This window comes from Acomys minous, assembly GCF_964271855.1.
Source record: "Acomys minous genome assembly, chromosome: 12".
NCBI lineage: Eukaryota > Metazoa > Chordata > Mammalia > Rodentia > Muridae > Acomys > Acomys minous.
This window is the reverse complement of record NC_140493.1, coordinates 96,078,909-96,100,178: the sequence shown is the minus strand read 5'-3', so window position 1 is coordinate 96,100,178 and position 21,270 is coordinate 96,078,909. Positions and strand designations below refer to the sequence as shown.

At 44.1% G+C, this 21,270-nt stretch overlaps 2 protein-coding genes across 3 annotated transcripts in view; both read left to right on the top strand.

Annotated features, from left to right (window-relative positions):
• Positions 1-21,270, top strand: part of NSF (N-ethylmaleimide sensitive factor, vesicle fusing ATPase) — a 142,859-nt gene that overhangs the window by 44,774 nt on the left and 76,815 nt on the right. For both annotated transcript variants that reach the window (XM_084750071.1, XM_084750072.1), the window contains exons 6-8: positions 4,203-4,310; positions 4,723-4,798; positions 7,390-7,545. In XM_084750071.1, coding sequence (XP_084606197.1) covers positions 4,203-4,310; positions 4,723-4,798; positions 7,390-7,545 — 340 coding nt within the window. The remainder of the gene's footprint in view (positions 1-4,202; positions 4,311-4,722; positions 4,799-7,389; positions 7,546-21,270) is intronic.
• GOSR2 (golgi SNAP receptor complex member 2) overlaps positions 17,993-21,270 on the top strand; it is a 221,969-nt gene continuing 218,691 nt past the window's right edge. Inside the window, exon 1 of the mRNA XM_084750077.1 lies at positions 17,993-17,997. The gene's annotated coding sequence lies outside the window, so the exon portion shown is untranslated. The remainder of the gene's footprint in view (positions 17,998-21,270) is intronic.

Genomic DNA, 21,270 nt, shown 5'->3' with positions numbered 1-21,270 from the left:
CAGTCCCTGTGATATCCTGTGTTTGGACAATGAACATAGCTTGTGATTGTTTTTGATGATACATATTAATACCTTTCCCAGGAATATCTATCATTTCCTTCCTAATTTCATCATGAGGTATCCCTGGGATTACAGGAATATTAATTTGAGTACCTCATTGTTGCAAAATATTCCTTCCTCATACATTTATGGGTTTGTCAGCCACATAAGGTCTCAACTTCCCTTTTTGCTCTTCTGGTACCACACATTTAACCCATCAGACACTTTATCTTATTTGAAATAACTTACTAATTCCTATAAACTATGCATAAACCTTCTGAAATGACTATTCTAGATTTCAAGATTTTGGGGAAATGATGGTCACATCAGCTCCTGTCTTCACCAAACCTTCTATTTCAACACTATTCCCTTGCAATTTTAGTTTTGATCTCTGGTTTTGTTTTTTTTTTTTCATGTGTAGAACAGGCTGGCCTTGAACTCGTGATCCTCCTGCCTCTGCCTCCTTCAGCAAATCCTACCAGCATGCGCCACCACAACCAGCATGGTCTCTTATTGTTAACCACTGTTTTCCAGAACAGATTTTTCTAATACTCTCAAATTCCCCTGTCCTTTCTACTGGAGCAGTTTTGCCCTTAATGTAGGGAAACAATAACAACAGAGCAATTCTATCCCCTGCATTAATTTGCAGTTCCTTTTTTTAAAACATATGCCATGATTTTAATTTCTTCCTTGTAATCCGCATCTATAATACCTGGATGTGCAATAACTTGGGAAGTTGATCTACTTCTTCCCAATATTATCCCTACTGTCCCTGAAGGCAAAGGACTGTAAACACCAGTGGTTATTTTATAACATTGAATTTTGAGGGATGGGACAAATGTGGCCACATCTAAAGCCACATTGCCTTTAGTAGGGTGCATGGGATCAGCAATACTTAGTTGAAGTTTTAGTTGAGGTTTAACTGCTTGCTTGTCACCTCCTGGCTGACCAAAGGGAAATGGCTCATATTTTATCCTGTGAGGCCTCGAGCTGACAGGCCCCTCGGTTTGTTTCCTGACGGTGATGACAAGAGTTTTATTACCTTGTACATCCCTCCTGGAACTGCAGTCATTAAGGTAGTGATACCCTTTACCTTCCCTGGGAAGCAAGGCATTCCATTGCTGCCAGAAATACTTGTTCCCATCTCTGGTGGAAAGTACCATATTTCTCAGAGTTAGTGCACCTGTAATTTTGAGCTCTGAGGTTTTAGCCTTACAATTTATTTGTAAATGGATGAATTCACCGCAATTAAAGCACTAAGTATTTTGATATCTGAGCCCACTAGCTTTAGCTTGTCCTGTGATACTGACATGGTGCTCATGAGAGCCAACATCAGTTGTCATCTCCTATCCATTGTCCATTGGTGCTGCTCATGCCTTTAATGGTCTAATCACTCTCTTACATTTGGTGTTCATGTTCTCAAGCACCGAGGTCTTTTTTTTTTTTTTTTTTTTGGTTTTTCGAGACAGGGTCTCTTTGTGTAGCCTTGGCTGTTTTGGACTCACTTTGTAGACCAGGCTGGCCTCGAACTCACAGCGATCCGCCTGCCTCTGCCTCCCGAGTGCTGGGATTAAAGGCGTGCACCACCATGCCTGGCTTAGCACCGAGGTCTTTATCACCACCTGTCTGGTATCAGGGTCTGATACTGCTTTGTTTAGAGCGGAAACCAGTCTCTGAAAGAAACCTGTGAATGCTTCTTTAGAGCCTTGTATTATCTTAGTAAATGAGGTGGATGTTTTTTCAAACTCCTCAACCTTGTCCTAAGCCCCCAAAGCCACTAAGCAACATTGTCCTATAATGGCATCATCAAATCAAAATTTTTCTTGTAGGTAGCCCTTCACCAAGCAATTGATCTTTAACAGTATTTATTCCCTTTGGTCTCTTGGTTCTATACCTGTGGCTTCCTCCCTCCACAGTGTTAACCATTGTAACTGCTGACTAGCCTCAAGTACAACTATCACCAGTTTCTTTCAATCTTGGGAAATAATTCTATTTTGAGTAGTACAGTTACTTAATATTTGTTTACTAAAAGGGGACTGCATTTCATAGGAAACAATAGCCTCTTTAAAATGCCTCAGACCTGTGGTTCTTATTGGATGCCACGTTATCTCATCATAGCCATGCTCAGCACCACAGGCAGGCATATGCTTCACAATAACTGGGAAAACTCATGGTGACTTCATAATCCCCAGGTCACTCCTCTGGTGGCACACTCAAGGTCAGCCCTTTTCCTCGAAATGGGCTGTTTCTCTTTAACACTGTCACCCTGCATGGCCTCCTCCTGATGGCTCTCTGCCTCATCCAGGGGCTGTGGGGACCTGAAACCAAAAGTACACAGTGCAGGGTGGGGTCTCCCTTCTAACCTGGTTTGCTTCCCTCTTTCATATTCTGCAGGGAGCTCCCACTTTCAGTCACCAGGTCTGAACCCTTTTGTTCTCTCTCTGGCACCACTCGCTTCCTGAGCACTTCCATCCCCGAGCACTTCCATCCCCACCTGTAACCTCTCTAGTTGCACAGTCAGCTCTGAAACTGTTTCAAAAGTAAGAGAATGCAGTGGCCCTTCTAGCTTACCTATTTCATCTAATTTTTGTTTCTCAGACCTCTCCATATCCACTTGCAACTTTTCCAATTGCTCAGCCATTTTGAAATGGAATACAGAAAGAAGATGAAGAATAAGAAATAGAAAAATCCCCTCGGGGAGCAAACCAGGAGAGTACCCAGCGGCAGCAGCCACAGAGTATCCATTCCTTTGTACCATGTTGTCTCCTCTGCTGCTTTAGAAACAAAGTTTCCCATTACTGCCTAGCTACACTGGGCATCACTTGTAGGCATGCTTTTTTAAGCAATTTTATTTGAGTTCTTATATCTGTAATTTTTCTCCACCCTAACCCCTTCTAACACCCTAACACTCAGTAGGCAAGAAAGAGGTTAAAGGTTAAAGGTCATGTAGATCTCTTTAAACTACTTCCTGCTCATCAAGGTCTTGAGGTTCCTAGGGGCAAGTCCGATCTTCTTTGTCAGAATATCCAGAAAACCAGCAGCTAGCAACCCAGCAACAGCAAACCAGAAATCCAGTAATCCAGCCATCGCAAATGCAACAGCAGGAGCCAGCAGCAGGGGAGCAGCAGCTGCCATAGACGCCACCATCACCATTTATACCCTCTCCAGAGTCCCCAGAATTAAACTGTCTGCAGCTAGAAAAACCATGCCCCTGCTAGAGCATAGGCAAATCACAACCACTTGCTGTCAAGCAGCTTTTTATCCCACTTCTGGGATTAAAATAAACATATTCACATAACATAGCTGGGTTTTTAAAGAAAGCAAAACTCTCACTACATTTCCCCCTTTTAGCCCCCACAAAATGGCTTTTTCTCTAACATCAATAAACTATATACAATGAGAACAGTTTTTGTTTTGTTTTTTAAGCTAGGGTTTCTTGGTGTAGCCTTGTCTGGCCTAGGTAGACCAGGCTAGCCTTGAACTCTGAGATCCTCCTGTCTCTGCCCCTGAGTGCTGGGACTAAAGGCGTGTGTCACTTTCTGCTCACTTGCTTGCTTTTGTCTTCCTCCCTCCCTGCCTGTCTGTTTTCCTTCCTTCCTTCTTTTGTAAGACATGATCTCTCTCTGTAACTTTGACTGTTCTAGAGCTCACTCTGAGGGCCATGATGGCTTTGAACTCATAGATAACCTCCTGCCTATGCCTCCTAAGTACTGGGGTTAAAAGATGTGTGCCAGCTGGGAGGTAGTGGTGCACGCCTTTAATCCCAGCACTCGGGAGGCAGAGGTAGGCAGATCTCTGTGGGTTTGCGGCCAGCCTGGTCTACAAAGTGAGTCCAGGACAGTCAGGGCTGTTACACAGAGAAACCCTGTCTTTAAAAAAAAAAAAAAAAAAAAAGGCGTGTAACTACCACCTGGCTGGATCTCGGCTTTCTTACTAGTAGTTTCCCAAACAGTTAGTGAGTATTTTGGTTATGTCACCTCCTATCGTACTAATGTACAAGTTTCCTTTTCTGTCACTGGGTCCATGAGTGGTGTGATTGTGGAGTAGACCCAAGAAGAGTATTCAAAAGAAAACTGGTTTTTCCGCCTTTGGAGAACACTGGCTATACGGCAAGAAGCCGTTGTGTCATGAGGTAACTTTCCTCCCATTACTTCTGTCTACAGCTTGTCTTTAGCTTCAACGATAAGCTCTTTGGATTACTGGTCAAGGATATTGAAGCCATGGATCCTAGCATCCTAAAGGGAGAGCCTGCGTCAGGTAAAAGACAGAAGGTAAGCCTTTTTCCTAGCCTTTGCTAGGTAATCTTTCTGACGTGACTCACGCAGGCTGATACGTTCCCAACTATTGCCCAGTGCAGAAGCTTTTCATATTGTGTGTTCTCTCCCTCCGAGCTCCTAAGGCCTCGCTGTTCCTGTAGCCAGCAACCTAACCGCAGATCTACTCAAATTTTGTACTTCTGTTCTTATTAGTTGAATACAGATATATATATATATATTATAAGTCAGGGAGAATATAACTGTAAAGATGCCAACATCGCCTCAGAGGAGTTATAGAATATAGCCACGAGAAAAGCAGATGTAACTCAGATGGCTGGTTGCCTTGCACAGAGAAGCTTCATTTCCCCCTTGTGTCTAGCCTTGCTTTGAAATGTGGCAGCCTGCTAATTACCGTCTTTCCGTGCAGATCGAAATAGGACTGGTTGTCGGAAACAGTCAAGTTGCATTTGAAAAAGCAGAGAATTCATCACTCAATCTTATTGGTAAGATTTACAATCTTGGAAAATTTCAAATGAAGTGGAAATGTCTCTGGTATTATATATGACTCATGTAAAGTGACTTTCAGGTGGGGAATAAGGGGACCCCTCCCTCAAACCTGCTTCAGACAGAATCAGGGTATCTGTAGTGTCAGATATACAGATAGATACGAGCCTTTGGAGTACCCAGTCCCACAGAAACAGTATGAAACATATAAGCACATTTAAATTTCCTTAATGGTTAAAAAGAAACAATGACATTTTTTAGTTTGAAATTGTAAGGCAATTTTAGGCTCACAACAATCTGTAAAAGTAGCTCAGAGAATCCCTGTAGCCTTTGCTGGTTTCCCCTGGTCTGAGTCTCATATAGTGCAGTTATCCAAACAGATTCATGTTCATTTATTGCCGCTGCCCAAACTACTGTCTTCCTGGGATTCCGCCAGCTTTTCCATTACACCCTTCCTCTGCTCCAGGGTCTCACTCAGGATCGTCCCACTCCACATGTAGTTCTTCTGTGTGAGTCTTCCCCCATCTCTGACAGCTCCTCAGAATTTCGTTATCTTTTGTGACCCTCAGCACTGGTCAGCCCCCCAGCTAAATTGCAGCCTTGACTGAATGGATACCTTCAGTGATGGAGCGCTGAGTGTGTGCTTCAGCTCTTCCCAGCGGGTTTGGTTCTTGTTTACTAGCCTTACTTTGATATCTTAAAATTATGCACTTTAATCTCTAAGAATAGCAACTCATTTAAATAATGATGTGCTAACTCAAATTTATTGTTGATGTAATTATGTTCATGTCTGTCCCAGTAGAAGAGTTTTTCCATTGGCTGCAGACATAGTTGTGTTCAAAGTTACTTAGTTACTTAACTTTGTTTAAATGTGGGGTTTTTTTTAGTAAGTAATTTACCAGTGTCTGCTGTTATTTTTTCTTTTACCTTTTTAGCAAAAGATTTTGTTTTATTTTTTTCATTATGTGTGTCCCTATGTTTGTGTGTGAGTATGTGCACAGAGTACACGTGCCCTTGGATGCCAGAAGAGGGCATCAGGTCTTCTGGAACTGGAGTTACAGGCGTTTATGAGCCTCTCAGCATGGGTGCTGGCAACCAGGCTCAGGCCCTCTGCAAGAACAGTGTTTGATCCTAATTGCTGAGTCATCTCACCAGCCCAGACTGGCTTTGGACTTGTAAACCCCCTGGCTCCAGGTGCTCAGGCGAGCTGGAGTCAAAGGCATATGCCACCCATGGATACCCCATTCCCCGACACATTCTAAATTTGATTTTATTTGCGTATTATTTTATAATCTAGCTTATGTAGAGTGGGCGTATGTGGCATGGTACATGTATGGAGGTCAGAGGACAACTTTGAGTCAGTTCTCTCCTTCCGTTGTGTGAGTCCCAGGAGTCAAACTCTGGTTGTCATGCCTCATGAGCCTAACGCACCAAGGTACATCAGTAACCCTTGATTTGATTTTCTTGCTCACATCTTAAATATACCTCTACAAGCATCTTAAATATATCTCTACAGCATGATTGTAACGTCCACATGTATATCATTTGAATGAAGGTCCTATCATAATGTCCTATTACTGACACAAGATATTTATGATATATCTATTTATATGTATTTATGATGTGATGTACACTTTTTGTTAAAATACCTTATCCCAAGGCAATTCTATAACTTTTGGTCAGTGTAGGTATTTTCAGGTTAGTTAGGTGAAGATATGATTGCATTTGGAAAATGAATTTGTGTAGTAATTTGGCATGCAGTAAATTTGACCACAAGAGGGCAGTAGATTGAAAGCAAAATAATTTTGATTGCCTTCTAAAGGATTCTTTAGTTTACAAAACTATCCAGAAAATTATTATCTGAAATATTTTTTAGGTGATATTTTCTTCCTCAACTTTGTAAAAACTGTAGTTCTCCCTTTTTTTGTTTAGAGTGTCCTGAGGTACCTTGCTCTTTGTGTCTGAAATCTCAGCTGTGGTTCTCTTGAGTTACTTTAGGTGGCACTCTGACACTTAACTTCAACAATTTTTATCATTATGAGAGAATTTATGTGTAACTTTTGTAGTCATTAAAGCCTTTAGTGTTTCTAGACTTTGTGTACATGTGACAAAGACATCAAACTCACTCCCCGCATCTTCCTGGGCCGAGGGGTTGTCTGCCATTGTCCACTTACTCTAGGTAAATCCATGGGTTTCATGGCCACTTGCTAGGAGCTGTGAGCGAGTGCTCGCAGTCAGCGGCGTCTCTGGAGCAAGTAGAGTTTATATGAGGTATCCGCACTGTGGTTCCTTTCAACGACTAAGTTAATTTGGTTGGGTTAAAGGTTAAGTTCTGTGGACTAGTTACACGTAGACTAAATGAGAATAAATTTAGTTGGTTTTGGACGTTTACTACTGACCAAAGATGGAGACCGGACAAGATAGGTGAACTGGTCTTACCCTCCTCACTAGAAAAATCCACCAAGAGTGTCCCATCCAGCATCCCGGAGCAGCTGGGTCAGTTCACGTGGGGAGTCCAGGGGCAATTGTCCTATTTCCTAGTCAACCACAGTGCTTTCTTCACAGACCTGATCCTATTTGTTTGGCACAGGCAAAGCTAAAACCAAGGAGAACCGCCAGTCGATCATCAATCCTGACTGGAACTTTGAGAAGATGGGAATTGGCGGCCTGGACAAGGAGTTTTCAGATATCTTCCGGCGGGCGTTTGCTTCTCGGGTGTTCCCTCCGGAGATCGTGGAGCAGATGGGTGAGTTCCTGACCGGGGCCTGGGCTGCTAAGGGAGCGCGCAGCTCACAAGAAGCTCTTCTCAATAGTCCGGAGATGACTTTTCAAAACCCAAGTATTTCTCCTTTTAACTTCTTTAAAAAACAAACAAAAAACCAGAACAAAACAACCCCCCCCAAAAAAAAACCTATTAAGTTTTATGAAAAACTCTTAAAATACTTACTCCTATAGGAGAAGTAATAGAAATATAATTCTTACAGTCGCTCCCTTTTGTTTATGTTGTTTTTCTGTGGGCCTTTTGAAATGGTACCTCATTCTGAAGACCCACCGTGGGTCAGCTTTACCTGTCAAACTGTCACTGTCCGTCTGACTAAGGACATTGCGGGATGCTGGCTGCCGCTTTGTGTTGTGCTGCCTTACGCCCCGGCCAGCACTTCTTCATGCCTAGTTAATGGCTACTTGGCAAGGTTTTTAATTAGATAAGTCTGATCCCCAAAGACAGATGCAGGAGCCATATGGGAGTTTCCGTAGCGCACGTGGAGAAGTGCTCTCTTCATTTGTCACTTTCTTCTTGAAGGTTTATTTAGTTTATCTGTGTGAAGCGATTTTCTTTGCCCAGTGGAAATACTGTCAGGACTGTTTTTGTATCCGCATCGTTGGCTGGACTGGAATGTGAGCAGCAGAGTTATCTAAGAAAGGAATTTATAACAGCTTCTTGCAGACTGAGTGTGAAAACGGGATCCAAAAAGCTGGAGGAATACAAATGCACCGCCCCCCTCTCCCTCACTCTTTCTCTTTAAATTGCTACTGGGAGATAAAAAGTATATTCATCATGGTGGATGAGAGCATGAGAGCGGCTTTGCAGGCGCTAAGCGCTGGACTGTGTCAGCCAGCTGTGTGGCTCGCTTTTCTGCCTGGTTGCTCCTGCTGGCAAATTACAAGCACGGGACACACCTGTTCGCTGGGTAAAGGTCGAGTTTAGAATTGTATTAAGACAAAATGAAAGAGACCCTCATCACCTGAGTTTTATACACCTTGAAATGGTGGTGACATGCTTCTTATCTGGAAGATACAAAGGCCAAATCCATAAAATAAAAAAAAAAAGTCAGAACTCTAATTTGGAGAGTTGGAAGAAATGCGGCCATTCACTGTCCAGTAAGGTGTATCTTAAGGTGTTTTGATCAAGACGTGGAAATATTTAAATAAATTTTAGGTAAAAACGGAGTCAATGGGATGATTCTAAATGTTTCAAGTTATTCTTGTGGAATCTTTTTTACCAGTTTCATGGCTGTGGCCTGGGAGAGGGGAAGGATTCCCTGTCTTTGACTGTTTGTGGGATCCAGCCAACAAGTAGGAAAACAGCTGCTCCTGGAGGATGCTGCACTGTGGTGCCACCTCCCAGTCGTAATTAAATCAAGCGTGTTTGCTGGTTACCCTGGATCTGATCCGCCTCTCAAGGGTGTTAGAGAAAGGAACACAGTAGATGTTTGCTGCAGCACTCGTGCTCAGTGACCGAGGGCTGCGGACGTGAAGTCTGGGCCCGCTCTCCGGAGCCTTTTTTGTGTCTTTTGTTTTGTACTACACTTATGCTATTTTAAGACCAAAAAAATTTTTTTAATTCTTTTAGAAGCAGCCTGCCATGACTTTCTTTCACCAAGAAGCAAGCAGTATCAACTTAATTTAAACGGCAGCTTTTGTTTCAAAACAAAACAACAAATAAACAACAACAAAACCTTGCTGTTTACCTTATTTTAAAGGAAGTACCTAGAGAATCTTTAAAAAAGGGGAAAGAAACTTTATTGTTTAGGGTTTTCATCTGAGAAATAATCATTTTCTATGTGGATACCATTCCCTGAGCTTTCCTTTTTCCTTTAAACGCTGGGGGAATTGACAAGCATTTCATTGCCCTCCAAGAAGAATGTGGTTGTGTGCTCATTGGACTCGGTAAGCGTAAAAGTGCTACACAGGGATCCAATACACATGAGATCTTTGAGGAAAAGCTGAGAAACAATCAAACCAAATGTAAATAAAATTACACATGTTCCTTCATGGCTATTTTATGTTTCTTACTCTGATAGGTGGAAATAAGATTTTTTTTTTCTCATTCTTTGTTCGCTAAGTAGATTTAATAGTATACTTTGTGGGATTAATAATTAGACAGTATATGATCAGTTAAATCAATTAAATGAGAAAAGTATTTAGAAAATAGCAATTCCTATAGATTATAAGGTGTTTGTAAGCAGAAAACGTTTTTTGGGCTTAACAAATTGTCTCCCTATGAAATTGGAGTTATGTTTATTTTGAAATAAGAATGTTAATTGGGTTTTTCATGTTGGGCATCTATCTGTATATGTATATCAAGATTTCTAATTTAAAAAGTGAGATGTCAGTAATTTTCTTTCCTCTAGCCATTGTGTTTATGAGACTGATGGTCATGTCTTTAGGTAATTTATGTCTTCCATTTGGTTGTAAAATTTATAGAATTAAAACGAAGGAAGACCTACATATTTAACCCCAGCACTCAGGAGGCAGAGGCAGGCGGGTCTTTGTGAGTTCGAGGTCAGCCAGGGATACACAGAGAAACTCTGTTTCAAAAAACAAAACAAACAAATAAACAAACAAAACTTAAGGAAACCCTTAAAAAGAAAATAAGCCACATAAGGTTCTAGAGACTAAGGAGTGGTGGCTGTTTGTGGGGATAAGAAAAGGCTCAGCTATGCTGGCCATCAGCTGAGACTTCTGTTGCTATGTCACATCAGTCTGTTTCCCCTTATTCATTCCTTCCTTCCTTCTTTCCTTCCTTCCTTCCTTCCTTCCTTCCTTCCTTCCTTCCTTCCTCTTGTCCATAGCAGTTAGGCTCACTCAAACCCAAGCAGGGTAAGTCTTTCTTGGAAGCAGTGAAAACTAAACCTATATTTGACACCTAGTGGACATCAAATACCGTGACTCCCAGCCCCACGTCGACAGATGGTTAATCAGCAACTCCCTTAAGTCCTTCCTATACAGGATGACAGCGCCACCATTTGTGCCGCATAGCAGCGGGAATATCAGAAGCCAGTGTTGGAAGGTTGGGTGAGTGAGCTCAGCCACTAATGGCTGCCCTTGAGCAGTCTCAGATGTCCTGTTCAGACATTTACCGCACTCACTCCCTGCACCCTGCACGCAGTTCTGTGGAGAATAGTCAGGATAAGTGAGTGGTGAGTCACTTGGATCCTCACTGCAGCTCTTACGTTGGCAAAGGGTGTTTCTACAAAGAAACTTCATTTTCAGCATCCCTGGCAATAACCTCGAAGCTGGAAATGTTAGAGCCAGAGGTTCAATTCTTTTTCAGAGCACTGGAGTAACAGCTAACAAGTCACTCAGCGGCCCCTCACATCATCCTGGGAGTAGGTTCACATCTCCCCACGGACAGGGGCATGCTCTTGTGTGTGTGTGTGTGTGTGTGTGTGTGTGTGTGTGTGTGTGTGTGTATGTGTATGTAGACTGACTGCCTTGCTCTGGGCATCCAAGAAAGCGACTCTTCTCTGGTAAAAGTGAGACTGCAGCTCCTGACGGAAAGACTATAAAGAGCCTTCAGTCCTGCCCAGGATCTTTCACATGCTGGCAACAGCACAAATACAACATGGGGGCAGAAAGGGCACAGGGGATCTGCTCATATTCAGGAGAAAGCGAGTTCTTGCTAAGATTAACATAAACACTGACACTCTGAAAATGCATTTCACACCCCTACTCAGGGGGAGAGGTTGCGATTTAAATGGGGGTTAAGACATCCCTGCGAACTGGAGCCCTGAGGCTAAAGAGCTTATCTGAAATTTGAAAAAAAAAAAAGGGGGGGGGGTGGATGAAGGTTTCTGACATTCATCTTTTTTCCTTGTATTAGTCATAACTTGCTTTTCAGCTATATTTTAGGTTTTGAATGCCAAGTTGACATCTGTTCAAGTCTGCCTGTAATTTATTAGCAGAGGAAGAGAAAGCAGTTGCTCACTGCTGGGAGATGCAAACTTCTCTCCCTGCCTCTGCCTGGATGTGAGGAATGCGATGCTTCTCTAATTCTCACTTCAGCTCAGGATCCTTAGGAAAGGGTTTTGTTGTTGTTCTTCTTCCACCCCCACCCCACTTAATTTAAGAGAAAATAGTTTATGACTCATGTAAGTTCAGAGTCTCTACAGCAGGAGAGAGGCAAAGGGCGTGTGCTCGAAGCAGAACACCTAGAGAGAAAGTACCCTTCCTTCTGCAGGTAGAAATTCCATTTCCCTTGTTGTTCCCGTTGTTTGCTGCCATCCCTCCTTTCTGCTCTTCCTTCTTCCTTCCCTTTCTTTTATAGCCCAGGTTTGCTTGGAAATTACTATGTCACCCTGACTGGCCTCACGCTTGTGACCCACCTACCCCAGCCTCAGTGAGTGCTAGAGTTGGAGCCGTGTACCACAACACCTAATCCCACTGATTTTTTTTTTTTAACTTTTATGTTACACTTCTATTTGAATGAGAATAATGTTGTCGCATCGGTATCTCAAAGGCAGACTGTGTTCAAATGCATCTGGTGTTTTAAAGTTTATAAAGAGACTTTTGAAAATCAGTCTTTTGGCAAAGCAGTCAGTCAGCAGAGCACACAGCAGGTCAGAATTCCTGGTAGCAGCGGTGGTTCTTACAGGTCAGTAACTGGGTTACTAAGGTGAAGTGTAGTCACCGGGGGGGATATAGCTCAATGGTAGAGGGCTAGACTAGCATGCTCTCAGGTCCTAGGTTCAATCCCCAATAGTAACAAACAGCCAAACAAACCAGCAAGCAAACCAACAAAGTTTACATCTAAAACATTGACCTGAATGTGCCCCAGTAAGGAAATGATGAGCTGAGCTGTGGTGCACAGCGCTATAAAGTACAGATGAGCCCATCTGAGTGTGATTCGCTTCAGATATACAGACATGTTTATGTTAATAAAATATGTAAAACAAGCCAGGCAGTGGTGGTGGCTTCTAGCAAACAGATACTAGCACAGGCTATCTCTCAGTATAGAAAGGTAGCTGAGCACAGGTCTGTCCTTCAGCTTTTACAAGGCACATAGGGTTCCAGGTCTGGATCCCCTGGACCCTGGTGGCAGTGTGACAGGGCAGACAGGAGCAACCTGTCCTGCTCTACTTAAAGGAGAAAGGGTTTCTGGACAGGTAATAGCTTCCTGCCAACTGCTTCCTCCCAGTAATTCCCATTTGGTGATGGGTGTAAGTCCTGTGTCTTCCCTCTAAACTGGTAGGCATTTGTATCAAGGCCCTTATGTGGGTGGCTAACACACAGGAGAGAGGTGGGGGTCGGTGGCGCACGCCTTTAATCCCAGCACTTGGGAGGCAGAGGCAGGTGGATCTCTGTGAGTTCGAGGCCAGCCTGGTCTACAGAGCTAGTTCTAGGACAGCCAGAGCTACACAGAGAAACCTTGTCTCGAAAACAAAAACAAAAAAAAGAAGCATGGGAGAGGAAAGACACAAGGAGGGTGAGTTGGGAGAGCAGAATTCTGACAACCGAAGAACTATGCCCAGATTTATCTTCACTATTCAAAAGCCTCTTGAAGACTCAGCGGGCTGTGGGCCCTGCAGTTAACCAGTGCCGCCTCTTCTGCGTTGACGACGGTAGCTAGCACCTGTGAGGGCATGCTTCTAAATGCTTTGCTTGTGTTCTGTGCATTAACTTATTTAGTCCTCACAACAACCTTTTGGGGGCAGCTACAGTATTGTCCTGTTTCAACGGAGCAAGAAACTGAGGCAGAGAGAGAAGTAAAGGAGTTAATCCAAGACCCACAGTAAGCGGTAGGGGCAGATGGGAACCCAGCATGGTCTCAGACTTCACGTCCCGCACCGCTGCTCCCCATGTTGTTCGTTCATGAAAGCCCACCGTGTGAATTCACTGTGTTGGGTCTTCTTGAGCCCATTTGGAAGAATCCTGGAGGAGGTGATCTTTGGGTCAGCCTCTGATTCAGCCACAGCTGTCTCAGCTATGGCACCATTAATCTGTTGGGCCAGATAGTCATCCAGCCCAGAAGCTCACTGCCCCTCGGGCAGGAAATAACCCTTTCTAGTAATCTAATATGTCCCGATCATCATGAAGTGGACACATAAAGATTGCAGTGTTTAATACATGACACCACTCTTAAAAATGTGTGTTCTTAGCTCGAGCTGTAGCACCATGCAAGAAGTGATTGCTGTGCTGCGTCGGTGATGTCATCTTAAGCGAGCGGTTCACCTAGAGGCAAAACACAGTTCAGTTAAATGACTGCTTTAAAAGTGAGACAACAGAACCCAATAACCGACGTCAAAGGCAGCGTGTGCTTGATTGAGTAAGGACCAAGTGGTGTAGGCAGACTCAGCCATTCAGGCTCTTAAGGAAACTTACTACAGGCTTCATGGAGCCTGAGAACTTGAGCCGAGTGGCTTTGGATAGCAGGAGGGAAAGCGCTGCTCTCCAAACAGGGAAACAGACTAAGCAAGGCAGAGAATTTGAAGCTCAGAGCACTTAGCAGTCCTGGTGTTGGGAACAACAATATAAGAAATGGAAGTTGAGCCAGGCAGTGGTGGCGCACTCCTTTAATCCCAGCACTCGGGAGGCAGAGGCAGATGGATCGCTGTGAGTTCGAGGCCAGCCTGGTCTACAAAGTGAGTCCAGGACAGCCAAGGCTACACAGAGAAACCCTGTCTCGAAAAACAAAAAACAAACAAAAAAACAAAAAAAGAAATGGAAGTCGAGGTGTCAAGATGGAGTTGGGCCGTGGAAGTCTGAGAATCGGATGCAACTTTTTCTGTCCCCGACATAACCTTCCAGACAGTCTGGCCTGCTTCTTTATGCTTCCGATGTGCTGTTGGTGTACCCAAAACCTAGCTGTTCTGTCATTCTTTTGATTTTTCGGAGACAGGGTTTCTCTGTGTAGCCCTGGCTGTCCTGGACTCACTTTGTAGACCAGGCTGGCCTCAAACTCAGAGATCCACCTGCCCCTGAGTGCTGGGAGTAAAGGCGTGGGCCACCATGTCTGGCTATTACGTACTGTAATTGTTCACATCAAGCTCCCAAGGCAGGCTTTCTCAACCTTTGCCCTGTGTGTACTTCAGGCTGGAGAATTTGCTGTAAGGAGCCTGCCCTGTGCATCACATGTTATGGGGTGTTTAGCAGCATCCGTCCTCTCTCAGTGATTCTTTCCTTACCATCCACCCTGGGAAGTTAAATAATGCCTCACCCAGCTGGCAGAATCATCCTGTATAGAGAGAGGCCTGTCCTCTGAAGGGCACAGCCATATTTTCATCTGTCCATGAACTGTCAGCATCTGGCTATTTGGAATGCAGCCCTTCAGCTGTTGTAGGACCAGGAACCGCTATTACCAGTCCACAATAAGATAATTTCTACCACCACCCCCTCTCCCCTTGGTGTTTTGAGACTGGCTGTCTTGAAACTCACTCTGTAGACCAGACTGGCCTTGAACTCACAGAGATCCACCTTCCTTTGCCTCCTGAGTGCTGGGATCAAAGGCATGCACTATCACCACCTGGCCAAAAATAAATACTGAGACTAAAAGGAAGCCATTAGAAATGCTTATAGCAATTTGACATCACAATGATGTTTTAAATTGTATTTTATAAAAATGTTGTAATAGACTGAAAGTTTTAAAAGAAGCAAATTATTAGAGCATAAGTAGCTTACATGGTTGGAGAGACCTGAACATATATAAGTAAACATTTATCAGATAAATGAGATAATTGAACAAATAGTTATAATGGGAAGTCATCAGAGACTTTTCAACAGAGGAGCAGTGCTATTTGAGTCAGTACTTTAGGGTGACCATTCCAGTTTGCCTGTGCAACAGGATCACTGGAAAGGAGGGGATGGGCTGGGAGGGAGACCTGTGGCTGCTGCTAGTCTAGTTGCCGGGTGTGCACAGCCTTAGCTAGGCTGATGCTAACAGAGTGGGAAGAGAAAGCTGGGGAAGATGGTGAAAATGGGACTGGCTGAACTTAGTGATTCGGCACTGTGGACGACAGGCTTGGAAGTGACACTCGGGCCTTGTGAGACGATGTGGGAAATAAGGAAGTCATAAGGATGTAGATGCCATGACAGATCTTCTCAACACTAAACGGAACAGGAAGCTGAGCTGGAGAAAGCCGGAACTCCTCACAACCAACCCTGGCCAGCATCAGTCAGTGTTCACGTAGTTAGGAAGCACCCACTGGCTCCGCTGTGTCCCCTTAACTTGGCTTCTCTTCTAGCATTTCTTGCCTCCTGATCTTCCTTTTTCCGTCCCCTCCAATGTATAATGTGAGACAGGCGGTCCTCAGGAGCCTGTCTTAGACCTCTCCTCGCGTTTTTCCCTAAGATGGATCATGTCCGTTTTTATTTATTTTTATTTTTTTTAAATGTTTATTTTTTTTATTTTATGTACATTAATGTTTTGACTGCATGTACATCTGTGTGAGGGTGTCAGATCCCTTTTTATAGTGTTCATTAGTATCTTTGTGCTGTTGACTCTTAAATATGTGAATTCTTTGTCTCAGTTTGGAGCCCAAGGGTTTCACAGTCATAACCTATTGGTTATTTCACCATCAGGCAGTAAATTCTAAGTTAAATTCATTCCGTTGTGGCCTTCCTTCCCCGGCATACTTCCACTTTTGAGTTGCGTGTTTCCGGGAATGAGGTAGCTTAGACGGGGGGGCCTCCTCTTCAGCTCCCATTCTCTGGCTCACCCCATTTCCAGTCAGTCGTAGAACAGAGCACTGCCTCAGAGCCTGTGCTTCTCTCCACCTCGCCCTGCCGCTCTTCCTTTAGGACACCATTATCTCTTGCCTGAATTGCTCCATGAGCTGCCTTGCCTCCCTCTAATCCATTCTCCACACTGTAACCGGAGTGACTTTTTTTTTTTTTTTAATAAAAAGGCAAGTCTGATCCTGTCATCCCACAGCTTCTAACTCCTTAGCTGCTCCCCGTAACTCCTTGCACAGTTTACAAGCCCTGAGTGCTCTGGCAGCTGCCAAACTTTCCTACCTCAACTTGGGCCCGCGCCCCTCCCCCACGCGCTGGGCTGCAGCCAGAGCGTGCTATTTTCAGTGCCTCTAATTTGCGGTGCTACTGTCTCTTCCCTCCGTATCTCGGGGCATGTTTTGACCATCGTTTTGCTCAGTTCTCGTTCATCCTTCAGGCCTCGGCTTTGATCTGACTTTCTGCAGAGCGCTCTGGCTTTAGTCTGCCCCCTGTGTATGGCGTGTGTCCTCTTCAGCATTGCTGGGTTGTGTTGTGGTTGCTCATTACACAGCTATACATTTTCTAGAAATGAATAAATGCCAATAGCTTGCTTAATCTGGATGAAGGAGAAGATGTACACTCCTGCTCTGCCCTCAAGGTGCTTTTACAGTCTCTGTGGGAATAGCACCACAGAGCCGTCGTACATAAGACACAAGGCACGGAAAGCCAGGTTAATGAAGAAGGCCGCGTGTTAGAGCACACACACACGTAAGATGAGTGGTGCTAAACCCTGTCTTTTGCAAGTCAGAGCAAATAGGATGGCTCTGGTTCCTTATTAAGTGTGAGGTAGGTACTCTTCAATCCCGTTTCACTCTACGAAAGACTTCTTGGATTGCTTCCAAGTGTATCTCCAGTCTAGAAATGGGAAGGGACAGGCTTTCCTGGGCATTGCTCGGCTGCCGCTGGTTTCTGTGGCGATGGCTGTTCATCTGTGTGGGTGTTAGGAGAACAGAGGTCAAGCGTCCAAGCATCAGGTCAGGGATGGGGAAAGGCGCAGCACTCATTACCTGTATGCACGCCCATGTGTTTTTTTTTTCTGCTTTACAGGTTATAAAAGTCATGCATGCTCACAAAGCAATGCTAATATGCAGAGGAGAAAATAAGGTCTCTGTTGTACCCTCCTCGGTTTCTATCAGAAGTGGTCACCGTAATACCAGTCGGTGTTTTCAGACCATCTCCTGTGTATTTAGCTCTATCTATTCATGTATAGGTGGGCTCCCCGCCCCCCCCCCATTTTAAATAAGATCACAACAACTACTGTTCTATGGCTTCTTCTTTTTTAAAAACCCAATAGTATATCTTGGTCTTTTTTCCCATGATAAAACATTTATAGCATTTAATTTAAAAAAAAAAGATAAATAGCATTAGAAAAATTGTGTGTATGCATGTCCTTTAGTGGTGGGTTAGCCCATGACCCTGGGTAGTGAGAAGGTCCTTGGGTACAACAGTAGGTTGGCTTAGAATCTTCCTTCGCTGCTTCTCGCTTGTGTGATCCTGGACCTGGAAATGCTTCAGGGCACCAGTCCCCAAGCTCTCTGAGCCTGTGTCCTTACCTACACGGTATTGGTATTTCTTGGTCGGCTCACTGTCAGGGGAGCATTAAATGTGAAAGTTTTCTAACCTGGCACCTTGTTTACACTCCATAGAAGATGCTTGGTATAACGACATTGCCAAACATCGTGGCTCTATAAAGGGCACAAACGCACAAGCCAATCCCTTTAATCGGGTGTTGAGATGTTTCCTTTTCATCTTAAACTTGCCTTGCTGCTGAGAAAAGTTAACACCTGGGATTATCTTCTCAGGCTGTTTTGTAATTACCCATTCCGAATAGTGTTTGTTGATGGGTAGTCAAGGGGACACTTGGCGATCCTCTTCTGTTTGTGAACTCAAACTTGGCTGATTCGTGTTTGCTGTTTGTCACATTCCATCGGAGAGGACTGATAAATGCTCCACGGCTGCTATACGAAGTCTTGTCAGTTCCTTATATGTGACACATTGCTCTGGGGAAATTGTATTGGTAGATTCAGTAGAAATTCCAGTGCTGGGGAAATAGGAGAAAGATTTAGTAGTCATGCTAACAAACGCTGCCTGAAATTCAGCTGCTAACTCAGTGAGCACTGCTGCCCCAGCTCCATGAGGCTTTCCCAGGCTCCCATACAATGTGTTATCAGAGCAGTCTACCTTTGATACATTTAAGTCTTCTAAAGAATACATGGGCTTGTGAGATGGGTCAAGGTGCTTGTCACCAAATTTGATGAACCCAAGTTTGAGTTTGATCCATGCACCCCATATGGTGGAAAGGCAGAACCAACTTACTGTCACATGTGTGGCGTGTGTGCGCACACCCCTCCCCCCACACCAATAAGTGTTTAAAAAGAACTACCTTGGGCTGGATGTGATGCTAGGGGGTGAGGGACGAGGAGGACTTACAGACATTAGACAGGCAAATCTCTTCTCCACAGCACTTTATAAATGCCAAAGGATCTGGCCTTGAAAGAAATGATTAAGTACTATATCAAGTGCTCATAGAGTTACTTGTGACTGAGTGCTACGGCACTACCTCTGGCTTTCACATTCTCTCTTAGAAAAATCATGAGAGAAGCCCACGCATGGTGGCGCACGCCTTTAATCCCACCACTCAAGAGGCAGAGGCAGGCGGTACCCTGTGAGTTCGAGGCCAGCCTGGTCTACAGAGTGAGTCCAGGATAGCCAAGGCTACCCAGAGAAACCCTGGCTCGAAAAACTAAAAAAGAAAAAATCATAAAAGAATTTGATGGAAGAAAAATATAATCCAGAAGGACAGACTGAAATTGAACAAAAAAACATTGTTTAGGTTCATGATTTCTATCATCGTCACCAGACACAGGTGGGCCCCCTTCCTGGTAAACTCTTGCCTTTTGCTTTCGGTCACTGCTGGCAAACTGTGGGATTTTCTTCAAGTGGGTTGTCATCCATCCTGCATTATTTAATACACCTCTCCCTGTCTGTGAAGAAACCAAAAGGGCACCCGAGCATGCAGGTTTCGGTGATCCAGGGAACTGTATCATTGACTCAGATCTAGACTGAGTTAGGATGGGGGACCTCAGAGATCTCTAGTCCAGCATTGCCTTAATTGGCAAACGTACCTACATAAAGCTACACCCATTCGTGTTACACGGCGCACCAGTCTGAGAGCGCGTCTTTTCATTCTTGCTTCACACTGGAGAAGCCCAAGCTCCCAGGAGACCAAACACTGTCTTTAGGCTCAAGTCGCAGTCGGGGAGAGTCTAGGCTGCCTTGTCCCCAGTCTGGTGCCCTTTGGGCTTCGTGACTCAGACACGTAAACGATCTGATTTATTGTTGGCTTTTTTTTTTTAACTTCAGATTTCACAACTTGATTGAGAAATTCCTGAGAGCAAACTTCACAGTCTCCAGAGCCTCGGGTTGGTTCTCAGAGCCCTTCTTGCCTCTGCCCATCACTGCAGAATTCTCTGCTGGGCCCGGAAGGTTAGGGGGGGACTTTTTAAAACCTGGTTCTTTTCCCTGTGGTTTAGATCTCTGTCCCTGAGAACGTTAGGGATGGACGTTCAGCACAGATCACCAGAAAGGAAAGCAAGATAGTTATTTTTAAAAAATGAAAAAGGAACTGTTAGTTTTCTTCAGTGTATCTTTGTTAGTTTTTGTTATATTTCTATGCATGTGTTTATGCACACACTTTAAAAAAATTTTTTTAAACTGGCTTTTCTCCTTACACAACAAGTCTACTCTTTTTTTTTTAATGTGACACTCCATTTCATAAAATGATAACACCATCATTTATTTAATCAGTCCCCTATAATTTTGTGAGTTTTTCATGATTATGTACCGTGTATGACAAGCACCCTTGGAGCTATATGTTTCTGCCTAACTATTGTTCTTTCAGATAATTTCCTAGAAGTGGAATTGCTGAATCAGAGAGCATTCATAATTACACCATTTTTGTTCTGCACTGCCACAGCTAGCCTTCCTTTTTGTGTATTATTACTATCATTACTGGTATAGGCTTCTTGAGACAGGGTCTCACTCTGTAATCCAGGATGGCCTAACGTTCGTGGCAATCCTCCTGCTCCAGCTTCCTGAGTGCCGGGAATACAGGCTGATGCCACTGTGCCAACATTAGATGTCTCTTTTCAGTCAAAATGCTGTATAAATAAAAGCAGACACTAGGGAAGTGGGCTGGAAAAGAAGTAGCAATATTCAAAAGTGGTGGCACACGCCTGTGATCTCAGCACTCAGGGGGGCATAGGCAGGCGGATCTTTGAGTTTGAGGCCACAAAGCTCTGATTCCTGCTCTACTCCCCTCCATAGTGACGAGGGAACCGAGACCCAAGAGTAAATCTCAGACAAAACTAGTCCCTGCACGCGGTCTGTCAGTGTCCCGGGACACTTGGTTCGTTTCGTTTTGGTTTGGTTTTGGCCTCTCCATCGTGTCAGTGCCTCATCCCAGAGAAATACAAACATACAAGCGCTGCCCGGAGGATGCCGCGCATGCCCGCTTATCCCCAAAGTGCAGCTTGACCGTCTTTGGGAGAATGGTCACACAGACATGCTCCCAAGTACAAGGAGTTGGTTTCCTCTGGCTTTTCACGGCATTTAAAGAGTGTGTTTCCTATAGTTGTATCTTTGACTTTTAATACAAAGCTACTTCTCACAGAGACTGTCTTGTGTTCTGAAAGGACTTCCGTAGCGCAGTTCTCGATCATGGACTAGACCCGTGCTTCTCAGCATTCCTAGCGTTGTTTGTAGTGTCCTTCAACCATAAAATTATCCCATTGCTACTTCATAACTGTGATTTTGCTACTGTCATGAATCATAATGTAACTATCTGATATGTGACCCTCAGAGGGGTCATGACCCACAGCTTGAAAACTGCTGTCCTATAGACTGAGGGATGTATCTATGGGAGTTGAGTGTGATGCCTTAAACCCACATCCATGGCATATGAAAGCAGAGACCCTATCGT